Here is a 27,663-nt window from a genome sequence, read left to right as displayed (position 1 = left end):
CCCGATTCCAGGGGTCAAGCTGCTTTGTAGTTTCACTTCTGCCAGAGTAGCCGGCCTTAAATCTAGACTGCGCCCACCTTTGTACCGTCGGCTTACCGCCTGTCACGGGCGACGTCTGGCATCTTCCTCCAGCAGAGCTCCACCGAGAACGCTCGCCGATGTGCGCGGCTTCTAGAGTGAAAATGCATTTCGTTTCTACAGCGATGGACAGTTTAATGGCGCACGTCGTTCATACAGGAAGGGAAGAGCAGCAGCTCCGGTGGAGGAGAAGACAGGAATCGCAGGCATTTGCCAGAATACACCGTGGAATTTGGCTTTAACCACTGTTCCACTTATAAGGACAGATACAGTGTGGCTGATTCAACCCATCATTCGAAACCAGGTCTCTTGATAAGCGCTAATTTTTAAAATAAAGTTGTACAACACACAGCAAAAAAAATGTAAAAACAAAACTCAAATTATATAATAAAAAAAGAAAAAATGAGCAAGCGTTTTACTTATAATGAGAAACTAGAAAACGATTAGAAAGCATATGTCTGGGGTCATTATCTAGTTATTATTTCAGAATTTTACTTACCTGTCATTGACTAATCCAAGTCTAGCCAAAGAATGAGAAGATCCCGTGAGATTACTTGGGAAGGAAATAGACTATAATGTGTGCATAAAATTCCCATTTTACATTGAAATCAATCAACAAGATGACAAAACCCCTTTATTACACAGTATTTGGAAGTTAGTGCTAAACACAAACTCCATCCATGTCAATGGGTTTAATTTGATGTACAGACTTGACTATATTGTACAGTATGTTTAAAACTGATAATTACATTTACATTCATTCATTCATTTAGCAGACGCTTCTCTCCAAAGCGACGTCATCTCATATTTCAATGCAACAGCTTTGTTCGTCAATCGGTACAAATCACCGCTTTGCCCTCGAACGGCGGGAACCGCAGATTAAAGGGACGAAAGGCCCTCCATCCAGAATGCACCGCGGCCCCCGCGTTTCCATTTCTGCTCTGCGATAACATTTCAAAGCAGTAGCTGGTCAAGCGTGAAATGTTCATACGTAGTACGCAGGTTTAAGTTATTGCCGCACCTCGCTAAAGCGCAAGCAAATATATGTCAACGTTATACGCATCTGAAATATACAGTATATCTATATATTATCTATAATAACCCAATGCTCTTTCTTCAGCGGGGGGGGTGGATGGTCACCGGGATGGGACGCGGAGGAGCCAGCTGGGGGACAGATCTCTGCCGCAGCGTCGATGCCCCCAGTAAAAGTGGACCCCCGCACTGGGTCGCCGTCAACGTTGCAGCAGGAAAGCGCTCCCGTCGGCAGCCCGGCGCTCCACGGACGTCTCCGATCCGCAGGACCCGACGCGACGGTGCCGCAGCGCGCAGCTGGCCCTCGGCCTCTTGCCCTCTCACCGCCTCCGCACTCAGCGTTTTACCAAGCGCTCGTGTTTGCGTCAAATATGAGAAGCACGCACTACTACGTGCACAAAGACATGGGGGAAAGCACTAAATTGAGAGCACTTTGCACATGATTAAGTGTAAAACTAGAGCCCGGGGCTGGTGCGACGCGTCTCTCAAACGGCACGTCAGTAAGAGGGATCACGCTATAGCTGTCAGCTCAGTAAATACACCGTTAAAAACTTCATTTACATCCACGTCTCAGAGCGTCGCCAACGCGGGCCGGCGGAATCGACAGAAAGCTCCGAGTCTCGTCAGCGAGGCCTCGTCTCACTAAGTCACTACAGGCTCGCTGCGCTCCGTTTGTATTATTTTTTACATTTTGGAAGCCCAGGATTTCCTCTCATAACCGCAGCGCTCAAAAAATAAACAGAAGGGATAAATACTTGATGCTAACACTGTCCCTCGGCACTCCTTTCCTAAACCAAAACTAATATGTTTGAGGTTTTTAGTTGCCAACAAAGTGCCACGAGCTCTTTCAGCGTGTGCCGCGCGCTGCTCGTGTTTCCTGCTTGAGAAGGCGAACCTTTCAACGCTATATTCTTCAAAACTGAAAGGATTTTTTTTTTTTTTTTTGTTTCGTTTCCACAGGGGAAAATATGTGGGAAAGAAACACTTCTCACAAATTCCTGTTTATGTCGTCTGCAGAAGCAAGGCGCATTTGACTATACGCTCCTGAAGAGCGCATATATATCCGAGCGCTTCTCAATATGTATTCATAAATAGGCACTCTATGGAATTCGGTGATCAAAACACACCAACTAACTGCAAATATCAGCTCATATTTGAAAGAGCAAAAAGATGAACTTTGTTGATTCAGAATTTTGTTTTCCAATTTCTAGTAGCCTTTAGCGGCAATTATAAAAGTCTGTTTTCAGGAGGAGGACAGTGCTGCTCCGCAGACTTCTATAAATGTAATGATTTTATTTTGCCACTAGATGGACTTCTGCATCTGTACAACTATGCAACCACACATAGAGGAGATAAATTTAAGGTGCAAAAGTAAAATTAACACCACTTTAGAAATGTTATCTGCTCCATTAAAAATGAATCCGCAAGAAAGAAGCAAATAGAATCAAACAGCAAATGTGTTGCGGCATTCAAACTGTAGAAAAACAAGTAATTTAAGTAATTTTCAAGTTTCTTGTTTTTTTTGGCAAGCTGCTGTAAACAGAAGGTAAGTATGGGAAATTATCCACAGAATGCTAAATTAAAGAGTACAACAAAAGCCAATGGTGCCCCACACCGAAAGCTTAACTGAGGTAGTACTGAAGCACATTTTGACCATGCCCTCCTAGGTGTCAAAGTCACTCCACGCATTCGGCAGTTATTCAAGTGCCATTCGAAATTTGCAAAGCGATTATATGTCGCAGCAGCGTTGTGGAGTCTTGCATTCATCGATCGCTGCAAAGACAGAGTCGCCCCTTTTAAAATTTCCCCTAAACAGACATGGTTCTTTAACAGTATGAGCATATGAACAAAAAAATGTGTTAATATGAGGGTGTAAGAAACATCTTAACAGGAAGCAATGTTGTTTGTGCCAAAATGAGAAGGAAACCTATTGATGTGAGCTGTTACATCTTTGGTGGTTCACAGTAAAATAAGGCACATCTAGACAGAATGAAACCACTACTGACTACTCCGTGAAAACACATTACACAAGTGATATAAACACAGTAACTGAGCATATGCACTTGAATACACTCAGCACGACACAAACACATCAGAAGTACCTGATGGTTACCGCTTATAATACACTTGGTAAGTTGGTCGATGGTTTAAGAATGTTTATTTATAAGGATGTACAACATGAGCAAGTAGACAAGTATTAACAATAATATACCAGGAAGCAAACCACGAAAGCATACCATTTAAGATTAGTATCTACTCACTAGGTAATAAAAGCTCAGTATCTACAAAAAAATATATATATATTCATGAAGTGCAATAAAAGTAAGAGTAACATGACATTATTAAATACCTAAATGAACAAAGCAGGCTGAAAGGCCTCATTTTGCAATAGGTTTTAATGTTCTAATACAGACAGCTTCCTCCTCAGACAATTAGTTTTTTTATTTAATAGCAAATACGAAAAGAGCATCACAAAAAGGGCAGGAAATGTTCTTCCTTGTGCAATCTAATTAGGGAACACTGGTAATCATGACCTTTGCCATGTACCAGCCAAGGTGCTGTACTTATTTATTTAATCTGTGGCATCTTCTCACGGGAAAACAATTACTTGTTATAAGCCTCCATGTTTATGCAAATATTCTTGAAAAGTAGGAGTCTTCAGTTACAAATGCACAACTCTTGTTTGACAAGACTGGTGCGTGAAGAGCAATCTTTCGGAAGATTACCAATACCGCAGGCAACGCTGAGCTAATTGAAACTCGCAACGAGCTACACACAGAGCAGCTGCTTTTCCTTTTTTTTTTTTTTTGGCTTCCATGTGTTTATCAAAACAACTCACTTTATTAAAAAAAAAAAAAAAAAAAAAAGTCATTTTCAAGATTAAAGTAGTAGCAAATCAAGACAAATTCAGACAAATCTCAGGATTCCACGTCCAACAGTATGCAAAGGCTCTCCACAGTGGTGATGTTTGTCCTCACGTAAAAATGGTTAACGCACAAGAGGAGGCCAATCGATCACACCCGAAAGGGGCGTCGCACTATTGAAGTGGAGAAAGGTTCACATAGATTATTAGGGTCACAACTCCTGGGAAGGGTACACAAAAGCAGAAACAAACTTTGCCAAACTTAATAAGCAAATGGTGAAAATGTCAGTCTCTCTGCTCACAAGGTGAAGCATCAGTAGTCAGAACCAATAGATGGAAAAGCAAACAAGCCATGGTTCCAAACAGAAATCTGATACATTTGAGAGACACATCAAGTCCACAAATGCTTTATTACCTTTACTGTGTATGTTTACTTTCATCTCATAATAAACAATATCAATATTTAAAGAATAAACAGGTTTTTGCATTACATTTGTCATAGAGTAATTTATTTAAAGAATACAATCTAGGAAGGCACTGAGGTAAGATATGTTTACTGAACAGATCTTAACAAGGACTGTGCTCTTCATTAATTGTACTGTATATTGTTCAACACGTGACAACTTCAAAGATAAATATGAATACATTCATTCAAATTTAAGCAATTGGCAGAGGACCATGATCACGTCTTAAGTACAAAATGTTCATCGGTACAACATTTTATTTGTAATATTTTCATGACTGTTCTGTAAACATGATTCATTTTCAGAGGCAACTTGGTGTAAACTACATTTACGAATAACAAAATTGACAGAATTGTGCTAGCTACTCAATAATACTGAGGGGAACATGCCTTAACCAGTGGGTGGTGCTTTAACATTATAGGACAGTAGCTATAGAACTACATCTGTTTGCTATTTAAGCACCATTTCAGCACAATCCCCTTAACGTACCAATTAGAGCAAATGACTATGACTTCAACGGGAAAATAACTAAGGAGAAGCACTTAACTTTATTTCTCCTGTATCTTCATATTGGGAGCATGTTATTCAGCGAAAGTGATAAATTAAACATATGATAAAAACACGTGTTACAACTTGGAGCCTCTTCTTTTGGAAGCCTAGTTGGTGTGTGTCATCTCCAGCATCTGCTTGGCAATGTCGTACACGTAAGTGATGTCAGGCCTCTTCTCGGGGTCAGGGTTGATGCACATGTCCACTAACTTTCTCAGCTAGCAAAGACAGAAAGAAAGGGAGAAAAAAAGCCAAAACTGCTCATTAGCAATACTTCCAGACCAAGATGATCTAATCACATCACTTTCAGTTCTAAAATGAGAAATCAAAATTTAACTGAATATCCTGAAATGATTTGCAAGTTGAAATAATTCCTCCAGGTATCCAATTTTATGGCACAGTTACTCAAAAAGTGAAAGATAAACATAATTTTAAACAATCCTTCAAGTACCTATCAACAGGAAAATGTGCACTGCTCCCCAAGTTCCCACAGTTCCCGTCTTAGCAGGGTCTCTCTATGTCCGTTAAAATTCAGATTGTAATGTACCGGAGCAGCTTATTGGAACAGTGGTGCAGGTAGCCTGATTCAAGCCCCACTGCCAGCAGCATCATCATTAAAATCTTGCACAGCGTCGCCATGGAAACCACCTGCCTAGTCCCCACTGCCCCAGCATCTCCTAATCAGCCGGCATGTGAAATGCAAATGCAGACAGTCTGCAAAAATTAGTCAAGAAGAATAGGGGATGAAGACACAGATACGTGAAATATTCATGCGTTCTGTGGACGGGGTTTGAATGGGGGGCTTCGGCATGGGAATTCCAGGGAGACATTAAATGACACAACAAAGATCAGCAACTGACATTTTTTTGCCATTTTTCAGAGGCATTGTTTACACCAAACGTGTAGTTGCAGGCCTCGCAAACAGAATGGATACACAGGAAATCTCTTGGCCTTACATGTAAGGAGAAGTCTGACACTGACTACAGGAGGAGCAATTAGCACTTTTAAACCATCTAATTCCTAAAGGTCTCCACACTGGAGCAATTACACCATCTACTTTGTTTCAGGTTTTTCTATTCTCAATACAAAAACACATATTCACACCACATACTGAGAGACACAAAATATCTCCACGGAAACTGTTTGTATTTTGTGATCTGTTAGATTCCAGACTTTACCAGTCTGAAAAATGAAGCACATTTCCTACCTTAGTGTTACAATTAACTCAATTCCCATAAGATCATTTTATTTTATACCAGTGAAAAAGTAGGGTAATGCCTGCAAACAATTCAACAGTTAAGTACTATGGAAAGACCACACCATACTGAAATAGTTTCATAACCTTGTGAGACAGGTCATTCGGACACGTTTTCTGAAATCGTGAAACGTTCAAATTCATGTGTGTCCAGTGATAAAGAGCTGCATGTGTTTAAATCTATCAATTTGTTTTACCCAGTATTGGATAAATATTTGTGCAATATGTTAATACTTACCTTATGGCCACCGAAATTTTATGGAACAATCTAAAACAAAGGCTTGCAGTTCAGAGATGGAAAGATAGAATTCTAAGTTAGTCTAAATTTAAGAACATATAGAACCAACTGTGCACTGTATGCTATACATTATATGAACATCATATGCAGCCTAAATTTCTGCCACAACAGACCAGCACTTTCTCTTCTTCATCCTTTCTGTGAGTTATGCATGAGGCAGACAATGGCCAATCAGGAAACAGTGTTCTGAGTTGACGGTGAGAGAGTCACAGGGGAAGTGGAAGCAGGGCACGGTGAATGTCTTGCGCTTTCACCAAAGCAACAAAGTGCCACTGCCTGACAGCGAGAAGTAGCTACTGTACCATCCACACCAGATCCCAGTGAAGGGGGACAGCTGAAACCGGGGGACTGGGGGGCAGGGCTACGGGCGGAGGACAGGGAAGTGAGAAATAGCCACCTCTTCAGAGTAGTGATCCGACGGCAAGGGAGGGTAGTCACACTGCTCTATCTTCTTACACAGAGAGTACAGGTTCATTTTATCTCCGTAGAAGGGGCTCTGGAGGGCTGCCATCTGACAAGAAAAAGAACAGAGCACAAAATGAACAAAACTCCAAAATATACCAGATAAAACACCATATCACCATGTATGACCCTGTAGTCCAGGACAGAGACATAGAGGCGAATAACTAATTACAGCTGGATTAGGGGATTACAGTTAGACTCCTGGGGGATGTGGTGGTGCAGCGGGTTTGGCCGGGTCCCGCTCTCTGGCGGGTCTGGGGTTCAAGTCCTGCTTGGGATGCCTTGCGACGGACTGGCCTCCCGTCCTGAGTGTGTCCTCTGCCTTCCAGCCTTGCGCCCCGTGTTACCAGGTGAGGCTCCGTGTCACGGCAACCCCGCTCCGGACAAGCGGTTTCAGACAGTGTGTGTGTGAGTGAGTGAGTGAGTTGGACTCCTGCTGCATCCCACTGCGCAGCAATGGGTGTTTGTTCACCAGGTCCCTTTTCGAAACGATCGTGATATTGACAGCTCGCCCAGCAAAGATCCGCAGTCAAGTTAAGATCAAAAAGCAGTATTATAGGCACTGTGTCAATGTGCCCATCTTTGCCCTCTTCCTCTGGCAACAAGCTCCTTTTCTACTTCACAAGTTCATTCTGTACACTGCTTAGTGAAACCAGAACAAGGACCACTTGTTTCTACTGTCTTAACTGAGATGTTTATTAGTGTCAGCACAAGTGTTCACATGGGCAAAGGGGAGAAAAGTAGACAAAATAATGACCGCTCACACAGAAAAAGCACGTTACATGAACAAACATTAGTATTTCTCACAGAAAATTACAGTCATCATTGTGAATTGTATTTGCAATTTTTGTGTGTATTTTTTCTGTCTCTATATTGCTGGGACTCAGTGCTGTTCTACTGTTAATTTGAAGAGAAACTATAAGAGAACAACTGCTCCCTTCCAGAAAAGAGAAGCCCTTTGGATGATAACCACATAATCTATTCCCAGTCTGGATACAACAGAAAGAATAGAAACATTTCAAATATACCTTTTAATGACTGTGCATGCAGTATTTTAACTGTATTAAGTCCTTGCACATTTAAGATTAGTGCCTGAGAAAACAGTTTGACTAATCTTATTTAGCTCATGTTTTTCTCAAAGGGACTTGAATATAAAGTTACTGCACTAAGCTTACAATGATTTATCCATTTACATAGCTAGGTAATTTTAACTGTAATAAATCAGGGCAAGTACCGCGATCAAAGCTACTACAGACACAGTAGGGATATGAACAAAGGATCTTCTGATTGCAAGGCGATTGTCTAAATGCTGTTTGTTCCATGAGTTACACTCAGCGACTGTCCAGCCAGACGTCAGAGGTACGTTTTCACATTTTTACCTCAGTTACTCATTGAATATCTCAGTATAACCTGTGTAGTAATCACCCCGTTCCAAGAAGCTTTTTAGATTGTTTTTCCCCCAAAAAATGATAAAAACAATCACACCACCAGATAAAATGAGAGTATATCCATTTTTTGTTCACGTGTCAACTGACTTTCACACAGAATGCGTGAAAGCGTCAACATCCAGGGGGAGATCAGCGAGCCTCGCGAACCAGCCGAGCTGAAGCTACTGGATCATGGATTAGCAGAGACAGGCGTTATGCTAGGTGTCAGACTGACTCCAGATGTTCCGAAATTGCCGATGTTTAACTAAGCGGCTGAAATCTCCAAGCAAACATGATGAATCACACACCTTCTTGTGTTGTTTGATACAAACGCACACAGTACCATGACCATGGCAAGACATGAAAGAGTTACATGCACTAGTAGTGCTGTGAGCACAGTAATAATGTCGCGACCCTCAGTCATACTTGTGGAGGAGATTTTACATACATATATATATATATATATATATACACACACACACACACACACACACACACACACACACACATATATATAGTGCGATGGAGAGCGAGACAGACACACATGCATTAATGATAAAGGTTCATTTTTCCAGTCCTGGAGGCAGGATACACCTGAGCACAAAAATACTCATACACTCTCTCTCACACACACACACACACACACACACACACACACACACACTAAAGAATATGTCCAAACCGACAGCACCCAGAGCTGTGAGACACCTGCTGTGCCACTGTGCTGCCCATTCTACTCTATATTCTGTATCTCCCAGCTGAAGTCCTCATGAAACAGTAGCTGTTAGTTAACTTAAGTTGCTAAAACAGATATTTCACTTTAGAAAAAAAAAGGAAAAATTGCCTTAAAACGAAAATAAAGGGCATCTGTAAAGCGTGGTGCGGGGAGAAGTCACTTGTTTACATTATTTATCCTTTTCTCCTTACCGTGGTAAAAGCGTCTTAGAGTTACTTACCCATTTAAACAACCAAGTAATTTAGAACCACTACACCACCTGCTGTTGCTTAAGGAAATTTTTACTATTTACTCTACGAGAACAGGAAGAACATAGCACCTGGTTAACTGTATAATTATTTCCTAATATGTACATTGTAAGTCTAAAAGGAAAAAAATGTTACCAATGTAATCAGGCTGTGGATCGTATGGATTTCACACGTTTGTAAGAAGGTGCCGACATTCTCAGTCTGTATCCACCATCCATTTTATCCCTTAACACAATGGCAGCGTTGAAAGGGGGCTGCAAAAAGTATGCTGTATGCCATCTTGGCACTTCCATTTGTACAAAGCTCACAAAGTACCAGGCAAAATGTACTCTGAAAAAATCCTTGCATTCCTGCCTGCCTTGGAGCATCCCCGTCCAAAAAGGCTAGCACTTTGAAGGATTTCACACGCACGCTCTCTCTCTCTCTCACACACACACACACACACACACACACACACACACACTACGGGCAATTCATAGTCACCAGTTTGCCTGAAACGGAAACACTACAGGTGTGTCTTTAGCCTAAACGACATGGATGGCTTGAATTTCTAACACTACTACATATTAATGACCACATAAAGGATCTTTTTTTTTTTTTTTTAAATAAACCTCTGTTATGATCTTCAGTGCTCATTTAGGGAGCATCTTAAGGCAATTCTGGGATTTCACAGATGGAAATAAACAGACAGGGCACACACAGAAGCACACATTCAGCCACAAAGCATGAGTGAGGACAGCAAGGCCAGGTCATACAGTCTTGTGTGGCGGAGCAAGACAGACAGGAACCTTGTTGCCAAAGCCTGGTGTGGGACTAGCAGGGGCCACCGAAGCAGATCAGTGTTCTGAGCTTCTCGCCCGGAGTCCATCACCCCTTTCCGCGGGAGCTAATAACGTTCACTCTCCAGACAAGTAGCACAGGGCCAGGGAAAACCACCCCCTTCGTCCGCCCTTAGCTCTCCATGCAAGGGCCTCGATGTGCTCCTCATCTGTCAGCAGCAGTCACGCGGCTAACTGTCACAGCGCCGCCGACACGTCCTCCCCCACAAACCCCTCCCACTTCCGACTGCGAGGAAGCATAACTTCCAATCCCCCGACTTCAGAGCGCGCTACGTTCTGCGAGACACCGACTAATAATACCACGCTCTGGCTTTTGAGAAGGCAAAAATGAATGCGCCTCACCTTAAGGCAACCATCTGCTTGTCACAGTTTTCTTCAAAAGCCTCTCACTCTAGTTCGTACGCGCTCGCAAAACATACAGCACTTACTGTATTTTCATACTTCTGTAATGCTAGTCAGGAAACACGAAGACAAAACTCAAAACACAAAGGCATCAGGTGGTTAAGGAACTGGACATCTGGGAAAGTTGCAAGGTCACACACCAGGAGGGGAAACAGTTTTGGGGAAAAAACACTTAACACTGACTGTTCCACTACAATATCCAATGGTGAAAACAACTATCAGGAAGAAGAATTTAATAAAAAAAAAAAAAGATAAAGCTACAAGGTACATGAAAATATAACTGATAACTGAGCTGAAATAAAACTGTCTGGTTAGCAAAAAACATAATAAATAAGAAAAGTGATAGAGATATATTCCTGGAAATACTCTGTCCAACACAATCAAACTGATTACAGATAAAGTAATAAATTGTCATACGGGGGGGGGGGAACGACTCAAGACAATGGCATCTTAATGTGATCCTCCTTGACAGATTCGAGTCTTTTTCAGGGAACCTCGGACAAGGTCATTATTCTCTCATCAGTTAATGGACCGCTGCTGTGTGACAGTAATTGTGTGTGAGAGAATGGATTAAAGCCACTGCAGTCGACAGTGGAGAAGACAATCACTCTTCACAAAGAGAGAAAAAAAACGTTATAGAGGGAGTACAGCGGGCTTGGGCCAGCAATAAACAGAACTGATCCCCTTCTGGGAAGAAAATGTAATGCGCTGATTTATACAACATGTTTCTGCTGTCACGCAAAATTATTGGCTTTCAGTAAAACATCTTGTTATTGGAAATGCACCTGTATTCTTGCATACAGTTATCCTGTATAAATGATGTGCTCCGTACTTCAGGCTAAATTTAAATGTATCTGCTATGTCGGTGCATGGGAGGTTTAAGGCCGTATAGCACATTCTCCTGTAGATGAAAGACCGCAATGCACCTTGCAAAGACTTTAAAGAAAGACCGCTGTATTTCCACGCATCTTCGGCTTTGACAGATGAAAAATGTCAACTGTCCTGTTTTTATTTTGGAGTTTTTGCACTATTCATCTGGTTCATTAGTGCCTGACGCCGCTGCCCCTGACAGCTGCTCGGCCCGCTCTCCCGCCAGCTGAGTCTTCCAGGCTAATTTGAGTCTCCGCACCGAGAGCGTCGGGCGAAAATGATTGACTTGCTCCCTGACCTCCAAGGCCCTAGCTCTCTCTCATTAATATTCCTGGGCTGTCCCCAGCGCGTGCACCGGCTGTCTGTGTGGGGAGCGGGGGGGACGACGGCGGGGGACTGGTGGTGGGACCCTCCCCTTCTTCACAGAACCCTACCACCCAATGTCTGGCAACCGCTGTTCCCGACAACACAGCTCACGTGTAACCGTGTTCCTGCCCGAGTAAAGGTCTTGTGTAAAAGAGAGAAGCGTGTCATTAACTTAATTAATATTGATCTTTTTCTTCCCCTTTCTGCAGCGTGCCAATTAAAAAGGGGCTTGCCATGGACTCCAAGCCTTTCCTCCAGAGTAAGTGTAGGTCGTAATCAACTGCAGGGCAGAAATTCAAATACTAATGTGTGAAACCATCATTATTTCATCCTATAGAGCCTTCATGTCCTACTGTAATGATATATTAATTAAGAAGAGAACTCTCCAGTGAAGAGGGACTTCGATTAAAAATACATCCAAATCCTGAGTCTTAAGAAGTCACTGTTTGATGACACAATCTGACAAAAAGGCACCATCTAGGGGAAAAGATATCTCAAGTGCTCATACTGTTAGGAACAATAAACTTTCATGTATATTAAATACAGAAATAATAATAAAAAAAAACTAATGACACAGGAAAGTCACAGAAAGCATAAAATGCCAATATTACACAAGTTTATCGTGAAATTTTCTCAATTTTTAATTCTGTGCATCGGCACTAAAATGTACTTGCACTTTATTTAGTCCTGTGTACTGTTCTGTGTTGCACCATGGTCTCCAGAGAACGACATTTTGTTCCACTGTATACAAGCTATATAGAGGAATGAAAATAAAAACCACTGGAAACTGAACTTGAAAATGGTGCAAATCTCATAACTAAACAGCTTTGTGAAATTATGCTTGCCATTGTAGGCTCCTACAACATTTTAACATATTAAGATTCTGAAAAATTGCACGGTAAAAAAAAATACTGAAAATACAATGAATACCTCACTGTACATGTTCTGTAATTAATTTTATTATATTACCAGTGCTGTTTAAATTTTGATCACACACAGAAACATGTCACTAAGTGTGCATTTAATGTGCAGTACACAAGTGGACATATCTGATTTACATCAAAACACGTAAACCAAATGTGTCCACTTGTGTAGTACTGCACATTAAATGCACACTTAGTAAACAAGCGCTATTAAAGTTAAAAACTACAAAATCGGTGCATTCAATATAATCAATTTCCTGTGTCTTCAGTCTGACCTCTACAGAATCTCACACACATTTCCATTTCAACTTTCGCAAGCTGCAATATTCAGTACTTTTATGTTTACAGTGCGCACTAATTCAGTTGTTTGTTTCCTGATTCGTGTATGTTCAATCATGTTTTTTCATGTTGTGACTGATGAACTTGCTAAGGTTTCTGTGCTCCTTTTCCAATTAGATTCCTTCATTAAAACTGCTGCAATCCAAAATAAAAAGCGCTCGCAATATGGAGTGAACAAAGAAAATATGTCCCACTAGGCACAGTGCAGCCTTGAAATAAGACAATATTGCTGTTAATACTTATTAGTATTAAAAAAAAATTATAACTTCAGTGTGTTTTCTCATAAATATTACAGCACATTATACAAATTACAGTTACCCCATGTGCTACACAAATTTCACAGGCGCATCATTAACAACAGGTTTTTGGCATTAAACGTAGTGTTGTACCCTGTATGTAGCCTCTTATGTTAAAAGCTTTTCAGATTCACACTTGTCCTTGGACAATCATGCAACTTCTGCCATTATGTCTTTAGTTTTGACAAGTCGCCGGGTGAATTTTACATATGTGCACAAATGTTACATGGGGGGGGGAAAAAAAAAAAAAAAAAAAAAACTACTGCCAAACAATGTAAGAAGACGAAAAATGTCGATATTTCCACACACCGAAAGAGGAAAAGTCTCAAGAAGAATTCACCAAGAACCATGAAGGCACACATTTTTCCATGTAAAGAAATTGCCTATACAGGGAAAACATGATGGCCTAATGATAATTTTAGCTGTAATATTTCATACGGGAAACAGGGTCTTGATGGGAAGAATAACACACCGACAAGACAGATTCTATGATATCACAGTAGGTGAATTTGTGTAGGATAATGTTTAAAGATATGAAATTATTACCAAAGGTAGAGTCACAAGTCTCAGGAGAAGCATGACTGTTATACTCTTGGGAAACACAGCGGCTTCAGTAACTATTCAGTAAACACTACAGGCAATGTAGGGCTGCCAAACACATAATCATGCGAGGATTTATACATGTATAAATCTCCAAACATCCCCAAAGACAGTTATTAGGATTAGGAGTTTAAAAGGACTTCAAAGCATGAGGTTATCCATCTGCATGGGAGAAAAAAGGTAGTGAGTTGCACATCATGCTGGCTGCCATCTGGTTAGCACCGGATGACCTGCTCTTCAAGATTATAAAACCCTAAACGGTAAAAAAACGCAAATTCTGAAAAAGGTTTGAACCTCTTTTATCCACAAAGCCCATGTAGTCTTCCTTTTTTCACCAAACTTCAAATCAAAATGCTTTTTGAAATAGTACATAAGGTTTGGTTCCTGACATTCATAACAACTGCTTCAATTCATGTGATTAAAAAGGGATTTTCGACTGCACTGTGTGTTTATTTAATAACATCTAGTGTATGAGCACTGAATTGCTGCTAAGTTGAAAAATATACTCATTTGCTACAGCAAATGTACAGTTTTACATAACAAAAACAAATGAGTAGTGTTTATATAGTGGCGTTATTAAGCAGCTGTCATGAGGAAAAAAATCAATCAAACAGAAGGCTTCTTACTGTATGCATATGCAATATAAATCTAATAACTTGACTTTTAACCAAAAGGATGCTGATGTGACTCTCTGAGCACTCTAAGTACACTTTTTACACTGCAACCGCTCTAAAATCAAATTTGTTCCATAAAAACATATCATATGTAAATGAGAGAAATAAAAACAAGTTCATAAGTTGCTTTAAGTGAAACAACTAAGGAGCTTTCCTAAGCACAACTCTACCTGGCGCTAAGAATCCTCGCGCCACTTTCTTTGGGACAGTTTGACCGGCGAGAGCACAGCTGAACAGCCACACCGCACACCCAAAGGTGGCGCTCAGTCTTCCCTGGTGCAGCATCTCCCTTCTGCAGAGACCACAGCTGCCCCAAGTTTACATCTCCAGCACGCTTGTCTGACCCACTCCCACTGCTCGCAAGGCACGCGGCTTGTACTGGTGCATTGTGGGAGACTAATTAGCACTGAGATCTATGGTCTCTGAGCACCAATAAACTCGGATCATTGTTTTTCAGCCCGAGGCACTTTGGGAGGTGTAGTTACTAGTGAGTTGTGCCAAAAGAAAAAAAAATAATAATAATAATGAAAAGAGGAATAATCACTCAGAGGATTTAAAAGGAAAGTGGGTGCTGGAGTAACAGTGTGTCCGTGCTTGTTTTTGTGCCAGTATACAAGTTGGCTTTTAACTGTAGGTTTTCATTGATTTGAGCACTGTGATTTTTCACAGCATGATAGTTTTCATTAGTCTTTACCTCAGTTAATTAACTGACCAGAGGAAGAATAAACACAACATCATAAAAGCTCCGCTTCTTCAAAGGGAAAGTGCCCATTCCATAACCGTTACACATGCAATTCATAACGCCACATGTTGCGAGGCCAGTGTATTTTTGTTGCCCATACACAGTTTAAAATGTGTTACTTAAAATCTACTCGTACCCAGTATCGTAAGAGTCAGGTTTCCATATTTTGTCAAGGTATCTCCTGCGCACCAACACCTCCCACACAAGAAAGGAAACGGAGAAATACTGACGGGACGAAAAGTAGATTGGTCATTACAGGGGCTATGAAGCTGTGTAATGGAAGTAGCTGCTGCTGAAAGTGCGTTAACTGTTTCTGGAGGAGGCGGATACAACAGTAGCCAACGAATGCCCCATCAGCCCTCTTCACCCCTTTATAACCATGAGAAATAACCCCGGCAGCTACGACCTCGGTCACTGACACATACTGACTACATTTACTCATATAAACATTTACACTGCACATGCAGAACAAAAATGTGTCAAATGTTCATTGGGTAAACTAGCAAACATAAAAACCAGAGTTTTAAGCTAAGGTCTTGAAACTATGTCTGAACAGTAATGGCACTGCCTTTTCTGTGAAACACTAAGCACTCAGCTTTAAGTGCCTTTTTAATTCTCAAAATTTTACTTTCATAATTATTTTTTAAAAAAAATCTACAATTAGTAAGCAGAAAAGAATATATGCATTTAACAGTTACTCTAGAAAAGGAGAAAACAGAATTATTCTGAAGCCTTGTTTTCAAAAAAAAAAGAAAAAAAAGCAAAATAAATAAAAATTGATGGAAAGACAGAACCATCGCTGCTGTGGTCACTGTCCTTAACACTATTGCAATGTACTTTGAACAACTTTGAACCTAAATTATTGCAAACACCATGAGATTATCACAGGAAAAAATATTTTATTGTGCTCCAGGTTGTTCCAGATTTTCAAAATGTGATTTCAGCAACCTGCATCATTTCTCAACAAAACTGCTCAATATGAATAATGGCTGTATGACTGTATGCATATCATCTGAATTTCCTTACAAACCAGAAATAGACTGCAAGACTGACAGTATTTTACTCAACAAAATAATGTAACTGTACGGTGACATGACAATTAAATGTCATTTGCGTGGGGGAGAAACAAGAAGATTAGGCTGATGTGTTTCTTTACCTCATAGAGCAAGCAGCCCAGCGACCAGATGTCAGACTTGAAGTTGTACCCGTTTTCATGTATCCTCTCGGGAGACATGTAATAAGGGGTGCCCACTGGAACAAGAAGGAGAAGCTTTGTCAGTCAATCTCTTTGCAGAACCACAGGCTAATGCAAGTAAAGGGTGCAAGGAGCTCACTGTCCAAGCACTCATGCCAAAACAAAAAAGCTTTGGTGGAACAATCAAATATCACAACCGGTATTCAGCAGAGCATCACTGAACAGCAGATGCATTTCTTTGACAGTTATATACACAAAATGAAACAGTATCAACCAATGCAGTATCAATATAGTATTGATAAGACTCTCTAATGGCAGTTCCAGCAAAATTTGGACTGCAAAAAAAATGGCAACCAATTTAAAATACTGAAACGAGACAAATCCCTGTTATGCATGTACCTGTAGTACCTGTATATCCTGCTTGTCCTCTTTATACTGGTGTTTATCATTAAGCAGGGATAAAGTGCAACGTGAGGTGGTGGAAGCCTTCGTTTCTATAAGAAGGACTGGTTAACTACAGGCGCATTAACCAGAGTTCTGTGCACCACCATGACTCCCAGTCCCTCACACACAAGGATGCAGTAGCATCTTCCTGCCACACGAAGGTGCACTGGGCTGCCTTTGGCAAATTGTGCCTTTTTCGAAATGAATGCATGTTCTGGATATTTCACTTCAGACATATTGTTCTTAACAGGAGTAATAATTGCACAATATGTGTTTAATGACTGCCGTCGTTCATTAAAGAAACGGGTCCAAATGTTTCACACATGGCGTGGCAAGATACACTGCTCCTACAGCAGCTTTTCATACTAATGTACAATGCTTGATTAAATGCTTATGCTTGATCGACAGCATGCGGGAGTCCCTGTGGTGAACACCAAACTGGTATTAGAAAAGCAAGCAGAACGAGTATGTACTTTTTATATGCCCAAGTATCAAAAGTACTCATTAAACTGGAGATCTAATGGCAGATTTTATACCGTGTCTCCTCCTGGTTTGTAAGAGTATGTTATCTACCGGGGAGCAAGGGGGGGGGGAAGGCGCGACGGGAACTGAGAGGAGGTTCGGCCTGAAGACGGGGAGCAGGTAATTGGCAGTGAGTAATAGGCAGCAGGCGGCTGTACTGAACCCACAGGGGCAGGTAAAACACTCAAGTCTGAAGGCTTCGGCTTCAACCCAGAGCAAAAAAAGTAATTCCTAGCAGCGGCTGACGGAAGCCTTCAGGTACATGCGGGGTATGGTAGCAGTGTGAAAGATTGATGATGGGGGGGGTGGAAAAAAAAAAAAAAAAAAAAAAAAAAAAAAACAGACAAATGCTCGCGATTTACAAAGCTTAGCCTGGTACAACTCCTTGGATTCAATGCATGCTAAAATCTCAGGTGGCGAGAGCAAAGACAGCAGAGGGGGAAAACACACACACACAAGCACAAACACACACAAAGACAAACAATATGGCGATAAGAAGAGGCAAACAAAGTGGAGCAGGATTACCATTCAGAAAAACACACAGCTTACACCTACAAGAGTGCCGACACTGTCGGCTCAATGGCACACTGCACGTCTCAAGCTTTTGCACACAGCTCTCTCACAGAAAGGGCAACTCTTATTTGACTGCTGTCTATTGAAGACACATTTCCTTACTTAGAAAATTAGGATTCTTTCAACAAGAAACCAGCAGATGATAAAGAGCTCATTACCAGTCTGACATTCAAGCACCTCTACATTTTAACTACGATATAAAATCATACAGGAACTTGAATAGGTTAGCTATTTTCTTTTTTTGCAAAATGTCTCCTATGTTACTGCAAGAACAATGTCCCCCAGCATCCATTATGACATGATTAAAACGAACCACCTTCTACTATGTTAATAGTTGCAGAAAACACAAAGCTACGGTAAAATATTCCAACAGCATACCAAATTAAAAACACATTATTTATTCATGACAATAAACTGAAAAACACGTTGGGGTTCATTTTAATTATTACCACAATCATGTAATATATTATCTCAGGGGGGAAAAAATGTTAAGAAAATATACACAATTCCTCTTCAGTTTGTTTATTTTGAACAAAAACATACTTTGTAAAATGTCAAATCCAGCACAGTACAATCAGTGCAGATTTCTGCTCTTAAAACCCCAAGTTGCCCTCCCACCCCGCACATGGTAGGATTTTACATTATCGGCACCACTGCATAGTCTACTAGTGATGTGAGTGCATATATAAGGACTTTTTTGAGAAGGACGAGGATGAAAACGGTGATCACAATTAGCATTATTATATTTAGAACAACACAGACAGAATGTATGTAAGCAACAATTATTAACAACCATCGCATTGTAATCCTTTGCTCGTTTTCATACTGGCTTTCTTTTGATCTTTTTCCTTTACTCCCCCCCCTCCCTTCTTAATTTAAAGGGGAAGAAGCCCCTGGCTCAAAATGCAAAGATAAGTAAGATTTCTGTGTTTGTATCTGCAGGCGGCTGAGGCACTGAAAGGCAGAGTTAAAAGGCCGAGGCTCCGCTTCTGAGCCAGAGAATTGACAGGCGCACAGAGGCGCCTCCTAGACCTCCATCAAGCGCACACCGCGGCGTTCTACTGTGGAGGTTTGTCTCATTACAGCCCAAACTGTCAAACCAGCAGCCCCCCCTACCCCTACCCCTACCCCCACCCCCTCCCCTGCCGCCCGACACCCACACACACCCACACACACACACACACACACATCCACACCCATCCTTCCACAGACAGAGGCTTTAGTCTGCTCGCCCGAAGGGAAAGGCAGATTTGGGGTCTCTTTGCCCCTGGGTAAATTTAACCTGCCATGTAGAAACTCATATTTCAGCCATGCGAGTTGAAAAATCACGGCTGAGGAACACCGGATAGCCAGGCTCATTCTGGACCACATTACTGCCAAGTGATGAATGGGACTCCAGGTACAATTCACAACATTCTTACATTTATTAAACAGCAACATCAGCACATCGACAACATGGACAAATGACACATAACTCCGTGTCAGTTGTGCATGACCCCTTGAGACTCACAAGTACAGCATGTAAAAAAGAGTGGCTCTAGCATATTTAATATCACAGATTGATCTCAAAATGTTACTTACCCCTTATTAACAAAAAATAAAACATATTCAAGTCAAAAACTGAAAAAAGACTCCAACATGACACGATATACACAATTATCAAGATTCTCCTGCGGTTCCTTTTTTAATGAAGTATCAGGATCAGCCTTTAGGTGCCTCTTCAAATTTACACCAATTTTAGATAACAGTCTGACTAAAAAGAAAACGTTAACAGATAATAAGTCATCAAATAAATGTTATCTGTACTATCTTAATCCTTCATACTTGAGTTTTTCTATATCCTGCCTCAAGATTACCGAGTGTCCAAAGTTATGAGTTCATCACCTTTATGCTGGCATAAACACAGCCGTTATAATGATTTAACCTTGCTAATAAAACATTTGGAAATTTTACGAGTCATTTCATTACTTGTTTCATACTCATTATTTAAAGATCACATAATATTGTTTCAGACATGCCTTACTAGAGTTTCTTACTATTTTACAACAGTGAACATTTGTAAGACCATCAAATTAATAAAAACTGACATTCAACCATAACAAAGTTATGAAAGACCAAAATGATTATCAACCAATAAAGATCATAAATTCTCTACAAGCAACAGGTTACTGCAAACAAAACACACACAGATCGTCATTCAATCTACACAAAGTTCCCAAACCTAACAAAATCCTGGTGTATTTTTTGTTTCAATACTAAATTGTATTACTAAACTACAGGTCCCCAACAGCATAGATGTTGCCATTAATCACTGTCTGATCACCATTTTACAGTCCTCTTGCGCAACAACATTCAGACTTATTACCTCCAGACATCATCTGTGAAAAGGTCAGAAGTGAAGGCAACAGGAAAGCCATAACTGCCCAATGAATCGCAGAGACCCGGGGCCGCTTTTTAGGGATTGCCCAGGGGCTGCAGGAGGCTTTTATAACAGACACATGGTTCTGGTCTCCATGAAATAATGAAACACATCCTGCTCATGTGCAATTAAAGGGCTTTTTGGTGGCGTTCCGTTCTTTAAAGGCTTACCTAAGGAATGAGCTGCCGTGGTTTTGGAGCTGAAGAAGCGGCCCAGCCCCAGGTCCCCCAGTTTTACTACCCCAGTGGCAGTAATGAACACATTAGCTGGTTTTATGTCTGCAAAGAGAAGGACCTGTTTCAATATTCAAAGGGCAACACCGCAACTGCGCAAAACTACCACTAAATGGCTCTTAAGGCACAAATAAGTGTTGGCAAGTCAATGATTCTAAGCAAATGAAAGAATTTGTTAAACTGCACCATAACTACAACATAACTAGAATCACATGTCTGCATCCAAATCTCTCCTTCTGTTGATGTAACGCACTCATTGTATTTTTTTCTCTGAGATGTGTCTTGCTTTGGGAAAAAGCATCTGTTAAATGAATAAATGTAAATGTAAATAACATACATATGAAATAAAAACACTCATGCTGGAAAAACGCAGATGGTCTGTGATGGACATATTAATTCAACTGAGCAAAAAAAAAAAAAAAAAAAAAATCTGATGTTTCCATACAAAGAATTTACTGGTCGTAATTATTTCATATTAATATTAGAGCTTTTATTGTATACCCTGCTCTATAAATGGGTAAATCATTGCAAGCAGCATAACATTATTACTTTGCAGAAAAGCATCATCTACATGAATACATGTCAATGTATAAATGTAATTAAAGTAACTGTACTTAAATGTAAATGTTAAACTGACTGCCAGGAGCTGCAATGCTAAACGGAGGGGAAACCACTTGAAATGGGTGTGAGAAACTTAGCCATGGTGAGTTGTTTTGCTGAGCATCTCACCAAGTGATAAACCATAAGCCTTGTTGCTACAACACAGTGTGAGTGTGACTTGAGTCAAGGTGGAGCGGTGAACAGCTCTGCACTGTGGGCAACCCTCATTCGGTAACCTTGCCAGGGAATGGAAGCTGACGTTTGGAAGCGTAGCTTCTGGGCCGATGTTTCACGCCTTGTTAGAGCGGTTTACTCCGCATACGACATTAAGCAGGACAGAACAATGGACCACTGGGACAGGAAATGATCCACACGCACTTTCACAATTAATAACCCGCGCTGGCCATGCCAGTGATCCTAAACCGAAGGGATTGTTGGCGGGAGGGGTGATAACCCGCATCTGGAGCAGCTGTGTCCCCTCTGCGTAAGCACATGTAGATGTCATGCACAATGTCCAGCCAAACGTGTAACTAAAACTGCCTACCGACACCCTCTTCATGTGGAGCAGCCACGTTCACACAATTTCATTTAGTTTTTCATTCTGCTGATGCTTCTCTTCAATGCGACTTACAATGTGAAACTAATTTGTGATTTACCCATTTACACAGCTGGGTAATTTTTTTCATTTAACTGAACCAACTTCAGGTTAAGTACCTTGCTCAAGGGTACTACAGCAGGAGACAAGCATCAAACTTGCAGCCTCCAAGGCTAAAGACAATGGCTGTAACCACTATTCTACCTGCTGCCCCACCTGAGCAGAATACAACAATTTGATGTCTTGCAAAGCAGAATTTCACTACATTTCAAACAAAGATTTCCTGAGTGATAACTTTACTTTTGTACATGTAAAAATTTCAGAACACTGATACTGATATTTGTCTATTAACTCCAAACACCCTCTTCAAAACTCCATCCGCCAGAAACATTCAACAACCTAAAGACTACCCTAGATAATGCATCTTCCACTTTGCAACAACAGAGCTAAAGAAGCCACAAATGTTTGAGATGGTCGGGCCTTCCATAAGAAGCAGTGAGGTTCTGAGTTACGGGTCCAAACATGCACATTCCATTGTCCCGCTTCCACTTCAGTATCCTGCCAATGGACAATGTGCAAGGGATCATGTGCAGGTGCAGATGATCTGCTGATGTGGTCGACTGGGTGGGGGGGTACCTCTGTGCATGACGCGTCTGGAGTGCATGTGTGTGAGGGCACTGCACAGCTGAACGAAGTACTTCCACACGGTCCTCTCCGGAATGAGCCTCCTCTGCTTCTTGAAGTGCTGTTGTGAAAGCACAGTCCATTTGAGTATTCCAAGCACTTTAATTCATTAATTAATAACCTAAGCTGAACAACTTCAACCACCACCATGACACAGACTGCTATAACAACATTATCATCATTTGCTACAGGTGTCCTCAAAGGGTTACTTACAAGGTACATTATGCAGTAAACAACAGTAAAATTGCCTCAATGTACTCTTCAAGAATCCTGTTACTGGTATCTATGACACAACAGAGAGGGTATAACATGAACTATTAAATGATTAAGTGACCCATTGCAGCATACCTCCCATAACATAATAATTTAAGATAAAATCAGCTTGTGTTTAAAGAACATCAACCTTCTCTTCCTTAGTGTAATAACCCAAAAAGACTACTCAATTCATTACCTTTGCTGAACACCTTCCAGCTTCAAAATAATATGAAAAGCACATCCATTTTCAGAAAGAAGGAAAAAAAAAAAAAAGGCAGTTATTTTCAACTGCACATCAGGCATATAGAGTTCTTGAGTACCACAAAAAACACATTTTCCAGAGAACCATTCTACCTTAAAATAGGTGATGTCTACCTTACTTTTTTCACTGTTTAATAATTTTAAAGAATGCTAATAACTTTAGCATTGTTAAATTCCAGTGTGCCACGAGGCATCTGGGCAAGAAAGGCCAGAGAACACGAACTAGCCCATGTTCCCTCGGGAAGGTCAGTGAGAGCCCCCAGTTCTCTTCCCCTCGCTGCACAAAACGCCACCTATGGTCAGCTGGGTGCCCACAGAGCTGCGGGGGGAATTAAGTGAGCAGCGATCTCCTCCAAGCAAAGTTAGATGGACCAGTAAGGCCTGCAGCCCACAGTGTGTAGAGAAGTGGGAGGCTCACAGCACCTACACTGGAGGAGTCGTCTGCCTGAATTCACCTCTCGGGAGTGCAAGTTGTCATGCTTTGAAAGGGAGACATAAGAACTGGGTAATTGACCACAACAAAATTGGGAGAAAGGGAATTTGGAAAAAATATGAGGGGAAAAAAAAAAAAAAAAACACTGAAGCATTCTTCATTTTGGAAGTTATCCAGATATTGATTTTCCACAAATAACATAAGGTTATTGTGTGAAAAGTGCTTTTGATAGCCTGGTCATAGATATTTTCTAATTACTAGGTTAACAATAATTGGTTAGGGGAAATCCCGACAGATAATTACAAGTAAAACCTAACAGAATCATGATTTATAAAGAAAAAAATAAAACAAACATTTAGCTACTGAAATAAACCGTTTAATTTGCAGTACAAAAAAACAGAATGCTTCTGCACAGGTAAATGTGGAAAATTATCTGCAAGTACTCCATGATGTGCTCCTTATTATTCCATTGTGCCACCGATTCACTTTGCCTATTTCACCCTCTTTTCATGGAAATAATTCAAGCGGTTCTGTATGTAATATTCAGCTCGAGATGCCTTGGCCCACAGCCAAACAAAGCTATTCTTCCCCAGCCCCTCCATTTGCATATCAGAGGGCTGTTTGATGTCAATGGGGTGCATCTCGGCCCTGCGTGTGTTTAAAAGCAAACACTGCACATGCAATATTCTGTAAGTGCATGCAAATGAAGGGCCATTTGATTTCATTTGAATTCCGAAATGGTCAGAAATCAAAAAGAATAAAAATGTTAAATTCATGCATTCACACTACTGTCTCACACATGCTGCACAGTCATATTTATTTCATGCTGAAGAGTTTAATCTTTATTTGTACCTTACGGATGGTGAGGTTTAATCGAAAACAATCTACCAATACATATTTAACTATATTATAACTAATAAATATGACTTAATTATTAACAAGAGTTGATGATTAAATATGAATAACTCAACAAAGCTCTTATCTGCACTACACGTGACAAGAGGTTTTAAATTAAAAAAAAAAAAAAAAAAAAAACCCACACACACATACTTTTGGGACAGAAGAGAATGTAAAACACCAGTGATACAGTGGTGATCTGCTGTGCCACAACAGCACACCCCTTCACCTGCAGTGCCTGTGTGTACTAAATATAGATACCAAGCCTACGTTTCAAGTTATTATGCCCTTACATCATCCGACTCATTTGCTCATAAAAATATTTCATTGCACATCTAGGCTGTTTTGAATTAAATAGATTCCGCTAAGTTGGTCAGAAACTGAATGGCTGAAATAATATTTCATTGAAAGAGGTTATAAACAGCTTTATGAATCAATTCTATGCCTTTTTATTTAAAAAGGACTTGGTATGAGGATTAAATTGATGATTTGTAGTCTGCTTTTACTGTGAAATAAAATCTGCTTTTGAGTCTAAATATGTCTAGTAGAGTTTCACACAAGAGTACAGCAACAGCTTCAAAATGGTTAATGGAAAAAAAATAAGTTTATTTACTCGCCAGTATTAGCAACAACTACATCAGTCATGAATTTTTTGTGTTTTTAGAAGCATTTGCCAATATCAGCTATAAGGGTTAGCATCACTGGAACAAGGAAACAAAGAATGGAGAATCAGTTGATTAAGTTACAGAAAATAGTTGGTTGTTTAAGATAAAACAAAAACTACTGTATGAAAAGAATTTTCCACAGAAAAATAAAAATCAGTATTACAAAAAGGAGACAATGAAAGTATGCAATACTAAAAATCTTTATATTAGATGTATACAAATCTGATTCAAAACAAATGCTGAAGCTTAAGTACAGGGCTCAGACATTACATGTTTTACAAACTTTTTAGAAACCACAAATGTATAATTAGAAAACATTAGTACACTGACTGAACATACTAAAATGTGCAGTTTAGCAAAAGCATTAAAATCTATCACGATTATTCAACAGCCTAGAATTTGTTTACAAGCTGATGTATGGTTGGCCTCTACCACATACCCTGTAAACCTGATCTCAGATGTGTGACTTGAACATATAGCTACTCTGTCATTGTAAACACCTTCAAAAAACTCTTTTTAAAAAAAAGTCTCCTACCTTTATCATTTGGGAAAGGTCTCCGGCATCTGCAAGCTCCAGAACTATATTAAGTTCGTTCTCTTCAATGAATGATGCATAGTATTTGATTACATTAGGATGGTTCAATTGCTGCAAGGAAATGAACAGACAACATGTCACTCCAACAAAGCATTCTTAGCTGATTAAATATAAAAATAACATTAGTATTTCCTTAGAATATACAAAATGTTCTAATTTGATATATACACTTGTAAAACCTGGAAAGTCATGGCAAAGAATGCTGCTTCCATGATCCCAACAAGAGCAAACAAAGGGTCAAAAGGGCAGACAGATAACAGCTGATGGAAAGAAATCTTTGTTCTTCAGGTGACAGTTCTGTCTGGCCTTTAAAAACACTTCTCCCTAATGAAAACAGCAGTCACACCACAGATGCAGACTTCTTTCACTTCCTGTTGGCTGTTCACCGAGTACCAGATGCAGCCCAGTAAAGACAAAAACTCGTATCAAACACAAAACAGGCCAGATGACATCTGACACGAGCATCTGACACTAGAGGAGAAGGATGAACCAGAGCATCATATCAGGCTTGACAGGCTGGGAATTTTCAAGAAGGTGTTCATGCCCAGCAGAAAAAAAGAAAAGGAATGAACATTAGCATCCCATGAATTTGTTGCATCCACCCAGGAGCAAAAATTGCAACATGACAATACAGATTTATAAAAATCAAACTGCATTTCCTAGACTATCCCGACTATTGTCTCTGTGAAAAACAGGTGGTTCATGTTGGTATTCATGTAGCAACCATCATGCCTTCATTTCAGTCAGTTTCACACCCCATTTGGCATCACATTCGAGGCAAACTGCTTCTGGTTTCAGCTTTATACAGATCAAAGTAGACCAATAAATAGTTAACAAAAGCCCGGAACAGACCAAGCAGTGTTTTCATTTTGCAGTTCTATTTCTGTGATAAATTATCCTCTTTTCGTGATTAAGTTGGGGAATTACAATGTTTTGCCACTGATTATGAAGCGGTGCAGCAGGAGTGTCAATTTCCTGGAAAAAGACAACGTGATGAGAAAGGAAGAAGTGTCTTTGCATCACAAAGGCTTAAAGTACAGATTGTTATCGCACTTAAAAAGAAAGTCTTAAAAATGAGTGCAAAGAAATTTTGGTGGGAGGGCAGCAACAAAGAGCAAACACACTAAGTCAAGGTACAAAAAAATAAATATCATGAGGCAAATAAGACAGTGAGAAACCCAGGGATCTCGGTCTGATTCTATTAAGGCCTTGTCTCATTATTTCGATTTGAGGCTATTTTTGTCCTGTCCACCGAGGTAGAATGCAGGACTTCCACTTTCACACAGATGCTTGTTAGTTGTCAGAGGTGGACTGGTGCGGCAACCACATTCATTAGCCATCAGTTCAAAGGCATTGCTTTAGGTGGAAGGGTGAAGGGGTGACCCAGGTTCGGGGTGGGGGGGTGAGAGCCACAGCGTGCCCTCCCAGGATGGCTACACGCTCTTGGAAGGGGTGCCTCACACCTCTCATCTTCCCGCACACTTCCTTCCAGGCGGAATGCTCACATAGAATGAAGAAAGGAAAAAAGGAATAACATACCCACAATGCCACCAATTAACCCATGTCAGATAAGACACCATGGCGAGGACAGGACAGTTTTACTGATACAGGCAAATGTGGAGAGTCAACAGGCCCCGGAACAAATCACTTATCCAGGTCAACGCAATTAACTCAACAAGCCAAGCAAAGTTTCGGAGCAGGGGAAGAAACCCATCCAAGAGCGAGGCAGGCAAGAAGATGCAAAAGAAAAAATTCTAAGTAAAAATATATATTTAAAAAAAGTTCAAGGAGGCAGGGTGATTTATTGAAGCTGTCGTTAATTTGTTAGT

General features: G+C 40.5%; 1 protein-coding gene across 1 annotated transcript in view; it reads right to left on the bottom strand.

Annotated features, from left to right (window-relative positions):
• Positions 1-4,489: 4,489 nt before the first annotated feature.
• Positions 4,490-27,663, bottom strand: part of LOC114911226 (serine/threonine-protein kinase Nek7) — a 31,206-nt gene continuing 8,032 nt past the window's right edge. The window contains exons 4-9 of the mRNA XM_029254494.1: positions 25,775-25,885; positions 22,681-22,789; positions 20,787-20,894; positions 16,620-16,714; positions 6,937-7,050; positions 4,490-5,204 (exon numbers count right to left, since the gene is read on the bottom strand). Of these exons, the coding sequence (XP_029110327.1) occupies positions 5,094-5,204; positions 6,937-7,050; positions 16,620-16,714; positions 20,787-20,894; positions 22,681-22,789; positions 25,775-25,885 (648 nt within the window). The 3' untranslated portion in view covers positions 4,490-5,093. The remainder of the gene's footprint in view (positions 5,205-6,936; positions 7,051-16,619; positions 16,715-20,786; positions 20,895-22,680; positions 22,790-25,774; positions 25,886-27,663) is intronic.

Source organism: Scleropages formosus, chromosome 9 (genome assembly GCF_900964775.1).
Source record: "Scleropages formosus chromosome 9, fSclFor1.1, whole genome shotgun sequence".
Taxonomy (NCBI): domain Eukaryota; kingdom Metazoa; phylum Chordata; class Actinopteri; order Osteoglossiformes; family Osteoglossidae; genus Scleropages; species Scleropages formosus.
The sequence above is the reverse complement of the archived record's forward strand: the minus strand, read 5'-3'. Positions and strand labels throughout refer to the sequence as shown.